At 33.8% G+C, this 19,761-nt stretch overlaps 2 protein-coding genes across 2 annotated transcripts in view; one reads left to right on the top strand and one right to left on the bottom strand.

Moving 5' to 3' along the window:
- LOC128022020 (V-type proton ATPase subunit S1-like protein) overlaps positions 1–8,136 on the bottom strand; it is a 14,917-nt gene extending 6,781 nt beyond the window's left edge. The window contains exons 1-5 of the mRNA XM_052609218.1: positions 7,979–8,136; positions 2,876–2,916; positions 1,717–1,763; positions 349–584; positions 58–108 (exon numbers count right to left, since the gene is read on the bottom strand). Of these exons, the coding sequence (XP_052465178.1) occupies positions 58–108; positions 349–584; positions 1,717–1,763; positions 2,876–2,916; positions 7,979–8,079 (476 nt within the window). The 5' untranslated portion in view covers positions 8,080–8,136. The remainder of the gene's footprint in view (positions 1–57; positions 109–348; positions 585–1,716; positions 1,764–2,875; positions 2,917–7,978) is intronic.
- Positions 8,137–9,403: 1,267 nt separating this feature from the next.
- LOC128022019 (40S ribosomal protein S23) lies at positions 9,404–11,578 on the top strand. Its single transcript, XM_052609217.1, has 4 exons — positions 9,404–9,548; positions 10,944–11,103; positions 11,178–11,298; positions 11,381–11,578. Exons 1-4 carry the CDS (start codon positions 9,545–9,547, stop codon positions 11,525–11,527), a joined length of 432 nt encoding a protein of 143 aa, XP_052465177.1. The 5' UTR covers positions 9,404–9,544; the 3' UTR covers positions 11,528–11,578.
- Positions 11,579–19,761: the final 8,183 nt, after the last annotated feature.

Genomic DNA, 19,761 nt, shown 5'->3' with positions numbered 1-19,761 from the left:
TATATATATATATATATATATATATAATTTAAAAAATATATATAATTAATCAATAACCTGATAGAGAGGCCTCTTAGATCTTCCACGTCGCCAAAACGTAGATTGAGTCTGGAGAATAACAAAATATGTCACAATATTATTAAATATCTATCAAGCCAAAAACACAACCAAACTCATTAGCGGTCACATTTTCTTTCTCAATAAAACATCCTAAACCTGGCTGAGGTAGTTTTTAGCTAGGCCAGGCTTTGATCATTCATGTTTGGAAAAGACATCAGGGCATGTCCAAATAATATTTCACTCCAAAAAAAAAAAAAAAAACACATTTATGTTTGCAGCTGAACTCACATGGCTTTGTCTTTGCTGCAGAAGGAGCCTTTGGTGTCCACCGGTGCATCTGGGCTGAAGGTTCTCTCTGTGAGGTCCACCAAACTGTGATTCCTGTACCTGATGGCCAGTTTGCGGGCCCTGAAGAGGATGCAGGTCTTGCCGTTGTATGAAACACTCAGAGGAGAATAAAGCAACATTCCTGGAGACTGAAGCAACTTCCTGCGTGGAGGAGCGTGAAGCTGCCATCCGTACGGCTGAAACAGGAGCAAATCACAGTCAAATAAGCAATGGACACTATTGTTCAAACATTTGAGGTCGGTATTAAGGTCTAACTATGTATAGAATTGAATCACATGCACAAATTATTGTGACAACACACATCCAGGTGTGGGGTTTGTAAGACATTTTAAATGTTTTTGTTTCTTCTGCTCAACAAGGCTGAATTTTCTGATTTAAAATACAGAAAAAAACTATAAAATTGTGACATATTTTTTATAATTTATGAATTGTGAATATGTTGTAAACTGTAATTTATTCCTGTGAAGGGAAGCTGTATTTTCAGCATCATTACAGTTTCCAGTGTCACATGATCTTCAGAAATCATTCTTATATGCTGCTCAAGAAACATTAATATTATAATGTTTAAAAAACAGTTGTGCTGCTTCATGTTTTTGTGGAAACTGAGATAAATGTAATTTTTCAGCATACTTTGATGAATATGAAGTTCAAAAATAAATCTTTCGTAACATTATTAATATTTTCTGTCACGTTTAATAAATGTAATGCATCCTTGCTAAGTAAAAGTATACATTTCTTTCAGCAATAATGTATGCAAGGCTAGTTGTCACACCTATAGGGGTAAGATGTCACAACATAAACCTTTATTATTGAGCATAAGCTTTTAAGTTAAATCTAAACCTATGATAATCCACAAAACAGTTGACTGAACTGCAAGAATGTAAACTGTAATATATTAAACTAACAGATGTTCTGGCCGAAATACAGTAAATTACCATTCAAAACAATATGCCGAAATAAAAGTCTGACAGCTCCCTCAAGTGGGCATTTATAAAAATACTCTAGTACCTGTATGTGACAAGTAGCCCCGTTTTCCCTTATGCTGTGAAATAAACTTAAATAAAAAAATAAAAAATAAAAACAGTTCCCAGAATAATATCTGGAAAGAGAATTAGAGACTTTTTGGGGCACCGTAACGTCTCCTATATCAGAGTGAAATTTCTGATTAAAAATGTAGCATGTCTGTAATCTGTTTTTCCAAAGACCATGCAGTCTGTCAAGGATTAATTTCATCTGCTTTGGAGGGAAATCTGCACCCCAGCAGCAGCACAAGGTCACAGTGGCTTGTCTCGTCTCGTCTCGTCTCACCTGCAGAGCTTCAGCCGCAAACACCGAGCCATCAGCGTCCACCCCATCTGCACAACAACACCCACATCAGGTGACCAGAGACTCTTTAATGACTAAATCTGCTCCCTGAAACACTCTTCCAAATATTTAGATTCACTTAAACAAATATGCAAATAAGCACATTTATTAAGCGAGTGTGTGCATGTATATATATGATTCTGTGACGACATTCAAAGGTTTGGGATCAGTAAGATTTGTTTATCTCCTGCTCATCAAGGCTGCTTTTATTTAATCAAAAATACGGAAAACACAGTAAAATTGTGAAACATTATTGCATTTTAAAATATCAGATTTCTGTGTGAATATCTGCTAAAGTGTAATTTATTTCTGTGATGCGCAGCTGTATTTTCAGCATCATTACTCCAGTCTTCAGTGTCACATGATCTTCAGAAAACATTATAATATGATGATTTATTATCAGTGCTGGAAACACTTCTGCTGCTTAATATATATATATATATATATATATATATATATATATATATATATATATATATATATATATATATATATATATATATATATATATAATATTTATATTATTTATTTCTTTATTTGGAACCTGTGATACCGAGCAGATTATTAAAAATAGAAATCCTTTCTAACAGTAGTCTTTAACACTTCCCTTTTTATTAATTTAAACATGCTTTCTGAAGAAAAGTATTAATTTCTTTCAAATGTACTGTCCCCAAACTGTAGTGTGCATTGCTTAAAAAGAACAAAAAAATGCACTTTGGTGCAGATACTGATATTACTATGGCAAAAAAGTGATGAAATTCTGAGGCTTGTAATGTAAATCAGTGAGATCTTCATAACAGTACAGCAGATACTTAAATAAAATGATAGAAGTGTCAACTGACTCTCTATATGTCTCTAAATGTCTTAGTAAGATGAGATTCAAATGTCTAGTTTGATGATCAAAACATATAATGCAATGCCAAACAATAATGATTGAGAGATGACTAAACAAACGCTCTGAGGATCAGATTTTAAACAGGGTTAATAGTTTTGATAGTTTTAATCATTTAGAGGCCATAGAAATATGTGTATCAAATATGATAACTTATATGGATGTACAGGGTTGCAAAGAACCATTGAAGATATCATCAAAATAACTTACTTTGTTGGACTCTGATGTCTTGGGATGGTGCATCATCTGAGCTGTAAGTAGGAGAATTTAATGAGTTCATTATTAATCAGATGAATATACCTTCATTTGTATAGTTTGGTACAATCTTTCAGTCTCAGCTGCAGATCAGATCTTCACGCGTTATGAATATGAATGAGATACGGGAAGCTTTGATGCTTTGAGTCACTGCTGGAACGTCACCATCCGCAAAATGAGACGAACTCGCTTTCAAGTCACTTCGCTTCGTTTCCCGCAGGATATTTCTCAGTTTGGTTTCCTTTAAGTATTAGCTTTGCTTCAGACGCAGGAGAGGAAAGCCGCAGGAGAAATAAATATACACACGAATGAGTCTGTTAACATGTAGCGAGAGATATAAAATCAACATGGAGAACAGCTTGGATTATTTGATGAGAATAAGATGAGAAATTATCATATTGAGATATCTTTAAAAAAAAGGCTTGAGATAATGTTAAAGGAATATTTAAAAATTGCTAATAATGTGCTCACCCTCAGGCCATGCAAGATTAGAAGAGTTTGTTTCTATACTAGATTTGTAGAAATGTTGCATAGCATCAGTGTCTCACCAATTGATGCTCTGCAGTGAATGGGTGCCGTCAGAATTAAAGTCCAAACAGCTGATAAAAACGTCACAATAATCCACAAATAATCCACAGCACTCCAGTCCATCAGTTAACATCTGGAGAGGTGAAAAGCTTTGGGTTAAAACCATTGCTTTCTGCTAAAATATGAGTCCATAATCAATAATCAAAAATGTTTTTGCTTGTAAACGATGCAGATTTCTCACCTGATTCAGAACAGACCATTTTTCACTGGAGGAAGCAAGTGACTGGAGTGATGTGGATTACTTGTGGATTATTGTGATGTTTTTATCAGCTGTTTGGACTCTCATTCTGACGGTACCCATTCACTGCAGAGCATCCACTGGTGAGACACTGATGCAATGCTACATTTCTCCAAATCTAATGAAGAAACAAACTCATCCACATCTTGGATGGCCTAAAGGTGAATACAATTTTTTGCATGAACTGTTCCTTTAAGATCTGTTCAGAAACACAGGTGAGAATCCCATGCATCCCAAACATCTGAGAAGCAGGAGACGTCTCCGTTTGCCCTTCTTTTAACCTGTTGCTGTCTAGGAGAAACGACTGAGATCTGATGTGTGTGATGTGTTTCTTGTGATTTCTTCAACAGTAAGAGGGATTACTGAAAGATGAACAGTTTAACCGTTTAATCTCTGAGTAATGCTGCTGAAATAGGCTTAACCTCGTTCTCAGACCTGATTACGGGTCAGTCTGGCACATAATGACAATCAGGGATCAAAGTAAGATGTAAAGACATCTTTGGTTAGCGAGAAGCAGAAGACTCCTACATAAATATATTACACATATAAATGAAAGTTTTCTTTAGCGTGAGCCACAGCTCTGTTTTGGATTGATTAACTGTTCACATAAATAATCTATGGTGTGTGTGAAGAATTAACAGTGTTTTCAGAGTCGAGCATCAGTGTTAGTTCTAGTGCTTCAGTGTTTGTGCTGCTTTCACACCTCGGGAACTGCATCAATCACTCACACTGTCTTCAGAAAATGCAGAAAAGTCGTTTTTTTCTTAGTTTTTTTTAAATGTTTTATTCATACCAGTGTTGTTATTGTGAAGTTACACTAAAACATTTGTATTAACTGAAATAAAGCTGAAACAAAATAAAATATTAATATTAAACGAATAAATAAAGCTAAACTAATAGACATGAAAAAACATAAAATTGATCATCTTTAGTTCTTTCAAAATTTAACAAAAACTATAAAAGTAAATTAATAAAATTAAAATAACTGTTTCATAGTGACTACATTTATATATACACAATATACTACATTTTATTTTAGTATAGATGGAAAACTATTAGTTTTTATTCATATTCTGACTCATTTTTATACTTATTTTCCTTTTCAGTTTTATTTTAATTTTAATATTTCTGTATAGTTCTTGTTTTATTTTAATTCAGTTTTTGTTATTTTGGTACATTAAGTTAAACTAAATTAAAATTACAAATGTTGCAGCTAAATGCAATGAACAAAATTGTGACAATTATCTGAAATAAACAGTTTTTAATTTATATTAGTTAATGTTAACCTTATTTCAACAACCAAAAATGTGGAATTTTAGTAATTCATTTTGTTTGTCTGTATATATCATATAATGTTTAAGTATAAAAAATGTGCAATATTAAAATGCAAATATTGTGTATTTAATTTCTTTTAAAGTAAAATGCATTTATAGCAACACAATTTTAATTGTTTCTGCGATAGTTAATCTAAAATTGAAACTAAAACCAAAAACAGTTTTCACTCCTTGTAATAAAATAAACTTTAGCTGAAATAGCCTAAATTAAAATATAAAAAAAAGTTTTATTTCACCCTGTTGCCAACATTTCTCATTTTAATTTGGTTTAACTTGCATATATATAAAAATGTATCTCAGTGATTCTAAAATATGACAGATTTTTGGAAGCAAACATGTCAAAGTTATCATCAGCGTGCCACAAATAACATTATCACACATGCGTTTAAGGAATATTTCTTTTATACAACTTCAACCACTGCTTTTCAATACTAAAAGCATGTATTTGTTGTTGCTGTGCATCTTCAAGCCAATCTAAATATCATTTATCACCTCAGCGAAGCAGATAGAGTGACCCTGTGAGTGCAGATCTGCCCTGTACACAACAGCAGACCGGTGACATCTCTTCTGATTTTTTTTTTTACATAAATGCATCAGTAATTCACTCTCTCAGATGGCTGCATCAGATGAACAGAAGCCCACAAGGGAGATGTGGGAGGGTTTGTGTTCTGTTATTGTTGCATAACTATATTTAGCAAAACAGAGAGACTGCATCAAGCGAACTTGACCTGCATGGCACCATCCAAAACAACAACCTGAGCGAATAAAGTACAGCCAGACAGAGAAGGAGAGCTTAAAAGAAACACAAATCCCTTCTTCTGTCTGCTTCGGCAGTGGCGCTGTACCTGAACATGTGGGCCGTTGAAGGGCCGCAGTCGGCACATTTATATAATCAATGAAATCTGCTGACCGCTTGGAAACGCATGCAGCGTATTTCAGATTAGTGTGACTCTAAAGATCTAGATGCTTCACCAAATCAAATCTGTTAATACACAGCTAAAGCCTGGACTGGCCTGCATGTAGTAATACTCCATCTGTGCAAGCAGAGAAACGCTACACACTTTCAGCTCCTACGAAACAATATGCTGCCAATTAGATCTTTGTTTATGAACTAGACGGCAAAGAAACTAGATGTGGCCATCATAAAACGCCTACTGCTTGGAAAACAATACCAAGAGTTGCATTCTCTGTAAAGAAGTTAAAAATATATATTATTGGAGTATGTTTTACAAGGAAATACTATTTCAGTTTTTCTTCTCCTCCAAATGTCATGTTATTTGCTGTTTCTTTGTAAATAATTGTGAATTCGAGCAATTTACACCATTATTTTTATTTTTGGGGAACACATTTGCTGATTCATTTACCTGTTTATATATTTACTTAATCTTTAAGTTTTTGTCAATGCATAAGTGTGTTGAGAACTTTTCTAAAAGAAAAGAAAATGGAAACAAATGCATTTGAAATATATATATATATAAATATATAAATATATATATAAATATATATATATATATATATATATATATATATATATATATATATATATATATATATATATATATATATATATATATATATATATTTGAAATGCATTTGTTTCCATTTTCTTTTCTTTTAGAAAAGTTATATATATATATATATATATATATATATATATATATATATATATATATATATATATATATACGTATATATATATATATATATATGTATATATGCGTATATATATATATATATATATATGTATATATGCGTATATATATATGTATATATACGTGTGTGTGTATATATATATATATATATATATATATATATATATATATATTTCTTAATGCATTTTTACAATACATTAGTGTGCCAAATTAAATGTTTAATTTATAAATGAAAATAAATATAATAATACAATAAATTGCAGAAATTGCAAATTGTGTTTATTCACTAGCTTATGTGTCAAATTAAATATTAAGGTTTTCTGGAAAAATAAAATAAAATAAAAATAAAATAAAATATTAGTACCTGGGGCACCACCTGGTGGATAAAGATAAAATGCCAATCTGCCATCTTTTTGAAACACTTGAATTTAAAATTGCATGCTCAGAAAGTAATTATAATATATTATAAACATTTTTTTTTTCTTTTTTTTTGCACCCTCGACTAGTTTTACTGTGCTTATTTTGAGTATAATGTGTATGTTGAGCATATTTAAATGTAACTTTATGGGTCTTGAATATTGTCTATTGTAAATTCAGATGATCTGTAGCTGTCTTCAAACATTTCCCCTGTGCATTAATAAAATACTTATAAATGCTACCTGTCTATCTATAAACAAGACAAAATCAATAAACTCATTCACACAAAATTATTCATTCATTGGTGCATCACAAGATCAATTATTAATAATAAATAAATGATTCATGCAAGCTTGAACCTACAAATTATAGTCTTATGTGACGCCCAGCTCAACAATAAATGATACATGAATCATAATTTAATAAATATATTTCATTCATATTATCATCTCAGCATGAAGCAGATGCTCCTGACATTCCTTCAGAGATGCTGATCATTCCTGCATCCCGATCTGCTCTCATCTTATCCATCACACATCTCTGACTCCAATTTTAGTAGCAAGTATGGATTTGTAAACTGATGCCGATGGATTTTCTCTTGTTTCTCTGCGAGAGTCCTTCAGTTGTGTCTCAATGCAGAAATGAAGGATGGACAAAGGAGGCGAGCATTAGTTTGTCTCTGCCACATCAGTTCATCAGCGTTTAATAAATGCATAGATGCACAGCCAGAACATATAGCCTACTCTTTGTTTCTCCCAGTTTCACCATTTGAATAAATGAGACGCCTATAAGATCACGTCTCTCGCTTATTTCAAAATAACGCACTCACCTTCCTTCCACAAAGGCAGACAGCTGCTCATAAGACGAGGATATCTGCAGGAAGACAAAATAAAATAATGCAAGAGACATTGGGCGCCACGTTGATGCCATGTATCCATCCAGATGAGTCTGTCAGAGATGATGCTGAACCCTGCTGCTTCATAATCTGCCTTGATAAGGGGGCGCAACCTCAGTGATGATTGACAGGCGCGGACGCCAATCAGCGTCCAGCGGGCGGGTCAATCAAACGACGTGACCACGCCCCTTATCAGAGCGTCTGCTACTGACGTACACAAAACCAGCTGAGCAATGAACGCCTGCTTAATAAAACTAAACTTATTAGCCGCATGATTAACGAACATAAGACAACGATATTGATTGAGAACTGTGGCTGAAGTTTTAAACGTTTCCTACATTATTTTACGTATTATTTGTGAAGTTCATTGCACTGCTTTCTGTAGTTCACATGAATCCTCTGGTGGCATTCGGTCCATTTTTTTCGAAATCGCTATGTGTATGTATATAAATATTTTTCTTTATTAATAAATAAATATTTATTTATGTATATAAATAAATTAATCAATCAATCAATAAATAATCATGGACTTGATTCGAAAAAGCTAAATGTTCGTTAAAAATTTTTTAATTGGAAATGAATAGACGTTGTCTCTATTTTAACATGAAATACTGACATAATTGAAAAGTACATTTGTATTATTTTCAGTGGGTAAAATATATCATAATTATTGTATATCATTAGTACCATGAAATTATATTAAAATACAAAATAAAAAAATATATATTATTCAACAAAAATTTTTTACATTGATTTTACTGAAAACTACAAGAGTGACCCCCCCAAATAAAACAACACCAAAGGGTTAATTTGCACAATGAAAAAAAATACATGATAAAATTGTCTACAGGCCTAGCTGAAGATAAACTATATTTCAGTATTTAACTTTTTTTATGTTTTCCCCATTCACAGATATGCAGGATAGTTGTTACAAATAATACATTTCAGTATAAAACCAAAACGGAAAATATATTTATTTATTTGTTCATTTTAAAGGCATGTATTTCTCATTTAAATTATACACAAAATCAATTTCCACTTATGAAGTGAACAGAAAAAAACTGAAGCACTAGACAAAGTATGAACAAAACAATGTGACACTTACATTTAAGGTTAAGGTTATTGCATTAATTCACAAAATATTATGGTGAGCATGAATTGCAGCATGAATATTGTAATCATAAATGAACATGCATTTTTTAATCACAATTAAGTAGAGATTTTTAATACAATATTTTGACTTGGATGATGGTAAATTAGATTAATTAAATCAAAGTGGTAGTTCTGTCATACAAATAAAGACATTAAAAAGCTGGATCCTCCAGGACCAGAGTTGAGAGCCTCTGCTGTAAAACGGCTGAAAAAATGGCAGAAATCAAATGAGGATTACTGATTTATGCACAGGCGCTCGCTTTGGCTATCCGCGGGGTCCTTCCAGCAGTCATTTGCACAAAGCGTCACGTGATCGCTCTTTCCCGTCCGGACTCGGAGCACGCGATCATGGGTACGTGTGAGGCGGCGATAAAACCCCTCAAAACACTCAAATACTTGGTGTTATCACACAAGTATCTTAGTCTACATGTTGTTTAAAGTTTAAAGCATACGGTTAGAGAAAGTGGAGCTTGCTGTGAAGCGGTTTTGTGGCTTTTTCATGTTCTGTAACGGGAGGCGTCGTGGAGCGGCCCTGAGCTGCTCGAACATTAAACACTGGCACAATCTTTATTTAGACTCCTACTCAAAATATTAAACTACTTTGCGTTTGTTATGGAGACTTTATATCGCTAATCATATGTGCATGTTGTATATTATAATTTTGCTGCTTTAAAAATAGTTGAAGCATGTTGGGCTAATGCTAGTTTGTATCTAGTCAAACCTTCTATAGAATAATTTTTATTATAGATTTTTTTAAGATTTGTAACTGTTAATCAAAACCAGCGAGACTTGTGATTATGGTTTTTATTTTGATGTTGGCTGTCGGGAGATGCTCAAGTGATTAACAGCATCTTCTGTATCTTTAATATGAACTTTTTCGTTGTACAAAGTTTCAAATTCAAAGTAAATTCTATTCCATTTTAGAGTGTTCATTAAACTATCATATTTTTGTTGCGGTATAATCGTGATATACGATATTATGTCGATATTGATAAAAACGTACTGGTTTGGTAACTTTATTATAAATAGAAATTGACATTTGTATACACTACAGGAATACACAAAAATGTATAAAGCAAGCAAATGTTTCTGGTTGAAGTGCAAAATAATTATAAATACCAATAGGTACGTTTACAGTAAGGTCTCATTAGTTAACCTTAGCTATAGCTAATTTTTTTTTTTACAAAAGTTATTATCCTTGCAGCTGTTAATTCATATTAGCTTGGGTCCGTTAAAATAGTTTTTATTTTAAGTGTTATTAAATGTTAACTTAATGTTTTATTATTATTGGCAATTTGTTAACAAATAAACTAATATTAAATTATGGAGCCTTAATGTAAAGTGTGACTGAACATTGTGCATGTTGTAGTCTAGACGAGTCTGTCACTCATTCTATATACAGCGGTGTTGAACATTTTAAACCGTAGATGCAAAAAAATTCTTTAAATGCATTTAAAAAAAACCTGAATAATTTAATAAATTATTCAAGGCATTTTGAAGTCCCTGTGGTAACTATCGCAAATGTTCATTATCGTGATAAATCATCTAAACGAATACCGAAACTTACCTAATTTAGAGCGCATATAAATGTTTCTATTTATACTCTCAACTTTGACGTATTTTCTTTTAATTGCAAACTATTTGAGGTTTCAAACAGGTCCAGATGTGTAGGATGCTGGGTGTTTCTGATGCTGGGTATTTGCAAAATTTCTGAAAAAAAAAAAGCTTTCTCTTTTTCATCCTTCAGGCAAGTGTCGTGGACTGCGTACTGCTAGAAAACTGCGGAACCACCGCCGCGAGCAGAAATGGCATGATAAACAGTACAAGAAGGCCCATTTGGGCACTGCTCTGAAGGCCAACCCCTTCGGTGGAGCTTCTCACGCCAAAGGCATCGTGCTTGAGAAAGTGTAAGAGGCTGTGTTTGATGAATATATGGAATAACTAAGGAATGCATGACTGACTTTGATTGTCATGTTGACAGTGGTGTTGAAGCCAAGCAGCCCAACTCTGCCATCAGGAAGTGCGTCAGGGTCCAACTGATCAAGAACGGCAAGAAGATCACCGCTTTCGTCCCCAACGACGGCTGCTTGAACTTCATTGAGGTGAATAGTGTGTGAGATTTTACACGTCTTTATGAGTTTAATAGGATCTCGATCTACAGAGTCGTTTCGCTCTCCGTTACAGGAAAACGATGAGGTTCTGGTGGCAGGATTCGGTCGTAAGGGACACGCCGTGGGTGATATTCCCGGTGTTCGTTTCAAGGTGGTGAAAGTGGCCAACGTTTCTCTTCTGGCTCTCTACAAAGGCAAAAAGGAGAGACCCAGATCATAAACTGTTCTTGTTGAAATCACAATAAAATGATTTTTTTTTCAGTTCCATAAACTGTCGGTCTGTGTTTCTTGAATGTTTTAAACTTTAGTTGTTATACTGTATGATGGAGCAGAAATGTGTTGTTGTCATGGCAGGTTCATGTCTTTAACAAACTGAGGGCTGGTAAAATACATGTAGATTTTGTACTAGATGAGGCTCAGATACAGTCTTGCTTTTGGGTTCACAACAGTAAATATCTGTGGTTTATTGACAAGGTATTATATTTGTTTTAAATATAGTTTTTAAATGTATAGTTGTGTGTGTGTGTTTACGTGTGGTCTTCATTTAGTTTACAGGTCTATTTGTACATGTATACTTTAGTTTTAAGGTTTATTTATTGTTTATAACCATAAAACACTTTGCGCTTTTATTAATAACTTCATGAAACATTCATAGATCATGCAAAATCATACGTCATTTTTTTCCCCCAGAAAATTCTCCAGATTAAAAGGAGCTCGTATTCATCGTAATTTGTTCACTTGATCTAAATATATTAATTACGATATTATCACACAAATGAAACCATTCAACTGAGAAAAAAATATAGGTTACGTTTCCATTCATAACTTCATGAAACATGCATGGCTCATGGAAAATTGAAACTTCTCTCGATTAAAATGAGCCCAATTATACAATAATCTGTCATTTAGATTTGAAGATATTCTTCATCGAATTTTATATATATATATATATATATATATATATATATATATATATATATATATATATTTAACTCCAAATGCGAACATGCTGCAATATTCTCATGGTTTTACCTTTACAACTTAATGAAACATGCTCTGATTGTGAAAAGTGGCATATCGTTATTTACAGCAGATTCTCAAGATTGAAATGAGTCCAAAATCAAAACAATCCATTTCGATCTTTCATATGTAAATAATACCTAAACCCATGAATCAGTTGGAGAGCTCTATTAAACATTTGACAGAACGTAGTCTTACAAAAAGTGTTACTCCGAGACACCTGCTGGACAAAATAAAATACTACAGCCCCTTAAGATCGTCACAGTTGAATCAGATTATAACTTTTGACTCTCCTTGTCCTATATTCGTGGAGTTATGGGTTGGTATTTTTGTGTATGGCACTCATAAAGCAACAGTATTTAAATAGTATACTTAGGCGAGTCAAGAGCTAAACAAAAAGTCCTGTTTCATTACAAAATACTATAACTTTTAGAAACTTTATAATATCACCACAAAATTTTAAACATATACATCTTAACTTACCTTATTATGTCCTGAGATATTGAATGTCAAATAAGATGGATATGAAAAATGTCTCTTGAGCACTCAAAATTTTCTTACATTTTTATCAGTTATTTCTCAGTAGTCAGAGTTGAGAAGTAACTAATTAAGTTATTTTAATATTTATTTTGCAGTAACTAACTAATTACTAATAATATTTCAGTAATAATTTGACAGTTACCATCCATAAAAAAGATTTGTTGCTTAATTACTAGCCTTTATGTTCAACCATCGCGACTCGGTTGATTCAGATCGGCACTTCGGGGGCTGTTCGCGACTCGGTTGATTCAGATCGGGACTTCGGAGCATGTTCGCGACTCGGTTGATTCAGATCGGCACTTCGGAGCCTGTTCGCGACTCGGTTGATTCAGATCGGCACTTCGGAGCATGTTCGCGACTCGGTTGATTCAGATCGGCACTTCGGAGCATGTTCGCGACTCGGTTGATTCAGATCGGGACTTCGGAGCATGTTCGCGACTCGGTTGATTCAGATCGGCACTTCGGAGCATGTTCGCGACTCGGTTGATTCAGATCGGCACTTCGGAGCATGTTCGCGACTCGGTTGATTCAGATCGGCACTTCGGAGCATGTTCGCGACTCGGTTGATTCAGATCGGCACTTCGGAGCATGTTCGCGACTCGGTTGATTCAGATCGGGACTTCGGAGGCTGTTTGCGACTCGGTTGATTCAGATCGGCACTTCGGAACATGTTTGAGATTTTTTTAAATTCCGATCTGGACATCGAAGCAGGAAGTGTTTGTCAAACAGTTAATTGGTGATAAATGAATATTTGGACTTGAGGCTTTTTTTTTACCTGTCGATTCAGCATGTACATGGACCCACACACAAAGGTGGACACACTCTAGACTTAATCATCAGTAGGGCTCTAAACTTTTCATCCATTGTTATTAATAGTGTCACGGATCGCAAGAGGCGAAGGCTCAAGTGCAGGCAGATGTGAAGACTTTATTTATACTTCACCAAAATAAACAAAAACACAACTGAAACCAGAGGAGCGTTCAAAGTTACGAGACATAGACTGAAGTCAGGTTCCCAGTGAAATGCTCTCAGACAGCAACTGCAATGAGTTTGCATCCTTCTTTTCTGAGAAGATCATCAATATCAGGAAGGCGATTAGCACATCCTCAAGTAATGCAGAGGTCAGACAGATTCAGCCACTATATGCAGATCTCTTAGAAGTTGTGAACACCTCACTTGAATTCTGGGACATTTTCAAACTCCTTAAAAACTGCAGTTGCAGATATGCTCACTGAATATAAACCTAACAGAGCACTCAGATCATTAGGATCGAGTCAGTTAGAAATACCAAGGGTTCACACAAAACAAGGGGAATCTGCTTTTAGTGTCTATGCCGCTCGCAGTTGGAATCAGCTTCCAGAAGAGATCAGATGTGCTAAAACACTAGTCACATTTAAATCAAGACTTAAAACTCATCTGTTTAACTGTGCATTTATTGAATGAGCACTGTGCAATGTCCGAACTGATTGCACTATATTTTCACTGTTTTTTTTTATGTTAAATAATTTTGTAACTGTTTTTAAATTCATTTTAATTAAGTAAATTTTTTAATCATTTTAATTTTCTTTATGATTATTTTACTTTCTTTTATGTAAAGCACTTTGAATTACCATCGTGTATGAAATGTGCTATATAAATAAACCTCGCCTTGCCTAGTGTGTTAGTGGGCTTATATATATATATATATATATATATATATATATATATATATATATATATATATATATATATACTGTATATGTACACACACACACACACACACACACACAAATAAACACACTACCGGTCAGAGTTTGGGATCAGAATGATTTTTTATGTTTTTTTACAGGAATTTATTTTACTCATCAAGACAGCATTTATTTGATCAAAAATACTGGAAAACATGTAATATTGTGAAATTTTATTAACATTTTTCTATTTTAATATACATGAAAGTGTAATTTATTCATGTGATGTGCAACTGTATTTTCAGCATCATTCCTCCAATCATCAGTGTCACATGATCTTCAGAAATCAGAATAATATGATGATTTATTATTAGAATTATCAACAGTTTTGCTGATAAATATTATTTTGGAATATGTGATACTTTTTTCAGGATTCTTTGATGAATAAAAAGTTAAAAAGAAGAGCATTTATTTAAAATATAAATATTTTCTAACAATATTCACTACAGTTCAATAGTTTGGGGTCAGTAAATTTTTATCCTTTCTTTTTTTATAAGAAATTGCATTCTTTATTAGATTTTAGAATTTTTTTTTAGGATGTGTTAAATTGATAAGAAGTGAAATCAAAGATTAATATTGTTAGAAGAGATCTATAATTTGAATAAACGCTGTTCTTTAAAAAAAATTATACATCGAAGAATCCTGAAAAAATATCGCAGATTCCAAAATAATGTTTGGTAGCACAACTAATAGTTCTAATAATAAATCATTATATTTTCATGATTTCTAAAGATCATGTGACACTGAAGACTGGAGGAATGATGCTGAAAATACAGCTGCACTTCACAGAAATAAATTATATTTTAAAGGATATTAAAATAGAAACCATTATTTTATATATTTTATTTTGATAATTTTGAATTATTACTGAAACTTTTTTTGTTTCGAACACTTCATTGAACAATAATACATGAAGTACCCGAAGCTGACAATGAAGTAAATGTATAATAATTAGCACAGATGATTGATTTAGCGCTGTAAACGCGCGTGTGAGGGGCTGAGACGAGCCGCATGGCGTCAGACGCACGTGAGGACCAAACACAGCAGAACGGTAGGAAGCTTAACGATTTATTTTTAGATATGTGATCTGAGTCTTTCATATAGTTGTAGAGTTATTAGAGTTTTTAGAGAAATAGAGTTATTTTTTACATTCTTTGGTCGAAGTTTTCAGATCGGCACTTCGGAGCCTGTTCGCGACTCGGTTGATTCAGATCGGCTCTTCGGAGCATGTTCGCGACTCGGTTGATTCAGATCGGCTCTTCGGAGCATGTTCGCGACTCGGTTGATTCAGATCGGCACTTCGGAGCCTGTTCGCGACTCCGTTGATTCAGATCGCCACTTCGGAGCCTGTTCGCGACTCGGTTGATTCAGATCGGCACTTCGGAGCCTGTTCGCGACTCGGTTGATTCAGATCGGGACTTTGGAGCATGTTCGCGACTCGGTTGATTCAGATCGGCACTTCGGAGCCTGTTCGGGACTCGGTTGTTTCAGATCGGCACTTCGGAGCCTGTTCGCGACTCCGTTGATTCAGATCGCCACTTCGGAGCATGAAGTGTTTGTGAAACAGTTAATTTGTGATAAATGAATATTTGACCTGAGGCTTTTTTTTTAACCTGTCGATTTGATTTTTAAATGATTTCAATGACTTTTAGATGTCAATACTTCTTGTACCTCAGTTGCATGTGTTGTGTTTTATGAATTGTGGATGGATTCATCAAATGAGAAATAAAGTTGAACATAAATTATCATGAACTCTGATGATGATGAAAAGAAAAGGTAATATTGCATATAAAATTATATCTAAGTATGAACTAACTTGCGCAATAAATTAAATATTCTTACTCTACCCTAAATCAGTGAAAAAATGTTTGGCTCAGTTTACAGAAAAGTGTACGTCACACATCCTTTCATTATGATGCAACATTGTTTCCTCCTCAGATGAGTATTTAACATCTTTATTATTGTGGGGATTAGAGTGTAAGTGCTTCACACACACACAAACACACACACACCGTCAGAGTTTGGGATCAGAATGTTTTTTTTTTTTTCTTCTTACAGGAGTTTACTCATCAAAACTGCATTTATTTGATCAAAAATACAGAAAAAATGTGAAATATTATTATGACGTAAAACAACATTATTTTTATTTTAATATACATTAAAATCTATTTTATTTCTGTGATTTTCAGCAGCATTACTTCAGTCTTCAGTGTCACATGTTCTTTAGAAATCAGAATAATATGATGATTTATTATCAGAGATGTGCTGCTGAAACTAATACTTCTTTCAGGATTCTTTGATGAATGAAAAGTTAAAAAGAAGATCATTTATTTAAAATAGAAGACTTTTCTAACAATAAACACTAGAGTTCAAAAGTTTGTGGTCAGTAAAATGTATTATTTTTTTCTAAAAAAATAGAACTCTTTTAGGATGTATTGTTGATTGTTTTGATTCAGATCGAGAATTCGGAGCATGTTCGCGACTCTGTTGATTCAGATTTATCAACTGAGAAATAAAGTTGAACAGAAATGATCATGAACTCTTAAAGATGATGATGACAAGAAAAGGTAATATTGCATATAAAATTACATCCTCCTATATAAATTATATTCTTCCTCAGATGAGTATTTAACATGTTTATTATTGTGGGGCGTTAGTGTGTAAGTGTTACACACACACAAACACACACACACACACACACACACAGAGTTTGTGATCAGAATGATTTATTTATTCACAGAATTAAATGATATTTTAAAGAATATAAAAATAGAAACCATTATTTTATATATTTTATTTTAAAAGGTTTGAATTATTACTGATTTTTGACTGTAGCATCACTACCAATAGCCGCGGGTCGACAGCAGGTGGCGCTGTTGATCTATAATCCCCTGCAGAGACACTGAAATACAACCTTTTCTGTTTCAAGCCGTTAATTGAACAATAATAAATGAAGTACCCGAAGCTGACAATGAAGTAAATGTATAATAATTAGCACAGATGATTGATTTAGCGCTGTAAACGCGCGTGTGATGGGGCGGAGACGCGCCGCGGAGCGTCAGACGCACGTGAGGACCAAACACAGCAGAACGGTAGGAAACTTCACTCCTCTTATTATTTCTCTTTTACTATAGCGATTTATTTTTAGATACGTGATCTGACTCTTTCATAGAGTTGTTTTATAAACGCAGTAACTTTGAAAGCTCTGAAAGTTCCTGTCAGTGTTTGAAAACTAATTATGATTTAATAACGAGTTGAATGAATTTGGTAAGAATGGTATTCTGTTTTTTTACATAGAGGTTATTAATATAGGCTGAAATATATTATTTTTTATAGTGTAAAGGTAATCTTATGGTGCATTGCTCGTTAAAAGTTAGGCTGTTAATATAATATAGAGGAAGATAATTCTAAATTATTTTTACTATGTTAAAATGCATTTATTTTTTACATTCGTTGGTCAAAGTTTTCAGATCGGCACTTCGGAGCATGTTCGCGACTCGGTTGATTCAGATTGGCACTTCGGAGCCTGTTCGCAACTCTGTTGATTCAGATCGGCACTTCGGAGCCTGTTCGCGACTCCCTTGATTCAGATCGGCACTTCGGAGCATGTTCGCGACTCGGTTGATTCAGATTGGCACTTCGGAGCCTGTTCGCAACTCTGTTGATTCAGATCGGCACTTCGGAGCCTGTTCGCGACTCGGTTGATTCAGATCGGCACTTCGGAGCATGTTCGCGACTCGGTTGATTCAGATCGGCACTTAGGAGCCTGTTCGCGACTCGGCTGATTCAGATCGGCACTTCGGAGCCTGTTCGCGACTCGGTTGATTCAGATTGGCACTTAGGAGCCTGTTCGCGACTCGGTTGATTCAGATCGGCACTTCGGAGCATGTTCGCGACTCGGTTGATTCAGATCGGCACTTCGGAGCATGTTCGCGACTCGGTTGATTCAGATCGGCACTTCGGAGCCTGTTCGGGACTCGGTTGATTCAGATTGGCACTTCGGAGCATGAAGTGTTTGTGAAACAGTTAATTTGTGATAAATGAATATTTGACCTGAGGCTTTTTTTTTTACCTGTCGATGTGATTTTTAAATGATTTCAATGACTTTTAGATGTCAATACTTCTTGTACCTCAGTTGCATGTGTTGTGTTTTATGAATTGTGGATGGATTAATCAAATGAGAAATAAAATTGAACATAAATTATCATGAACTCTGATGATGATGAAAAGAAAAGGTAATATTGCATATAAAATTATATCTGAACTAACTTGCGCAATAAATTAAATATTCTTACTCTACCCTAAATCAGTTAAAAAATGTTTGGCTCAGTTTACAGAAAAGTGTACGTCACACATCCTTTCATTATGATGCAACATTGTTTCCTCCTCAGATGAGTATTTAACATCTTTATTATTGTGGGGATTAGAGTGTAAGTGCTTAACACACACACACACACACACACACCGGTCAGAGTTTGGGATCAGAATGGTTTTTTTTTTTCTTCTTACAGGAGTTTACTCATCAAAACTGCATTTATTTGATCAAAAATACAGAAAAAAATTGAAATATTATTATGAAGTAAAACAACATTATTTTTATTTTAATATACATTAAAATCTTTTATTTCTGTGATTTTCAGCAGCATTACTTCAGTCTTCAGTGTCACATGTTCTTTAGAAATCAGAATAATATGATGATTTATTATCAGAGATGTGCTGCTGAAACTAATACTTCTTTCAGAATTCTTTGATGAATGAAAAGTTAAAAAGAAGATCATTTATTTAAAATAGAAGACTTTTCTAACAATAAACACTAGAGTTCAAAAGTTTGTGGTCAGTGAAATGTATTATTTTTTTCTAAAAAAATAGAACTCTTTTAGGATGTATTGTTGATTGTTTTGATTCAGATCGGGAATTCGGAGCATGTTCGCGACTCTGTTGATTCAGATTTATCAACTGAGAAATAAAGTTGAACAGAAATGATCATGAACTCTTAAAGATGATGATGACAAGAAAAGGTAATATTGCATATAAAATTACATCCTCCTATATAAATTATATTCTTCCTCAGATGAGTATTTAACATGTTTATTATTGTGGGGCATTAGTGTGTAAGTGCTACACACACACACACACACACACACACAGAGTTTGTGATCAGAATGAT

Source organism: Carassius gibelio, chromosome A11 (genome assembly GCF_023724105.1).
Source record: "Carassius gibelio isolate Cgi1373 ecotype wild population from Czech Republic chromosome A11, carGib1.2-hapl.c, whole genome shotgun sequence".
In the NCBI taxonomy this organism is placed as follows: domain Eukaryota; kingdom Metazoa; phylum Chordata; class Actinopteri; order Cypriniformes; family Cyprinidae; genus Carassius; species Carassius gibelio.
The sequence above is the reverse complement of the archived record's forward strand: the minus strand, read 5'-3'. Positions and strand labels throughout refer to the sequence as shown.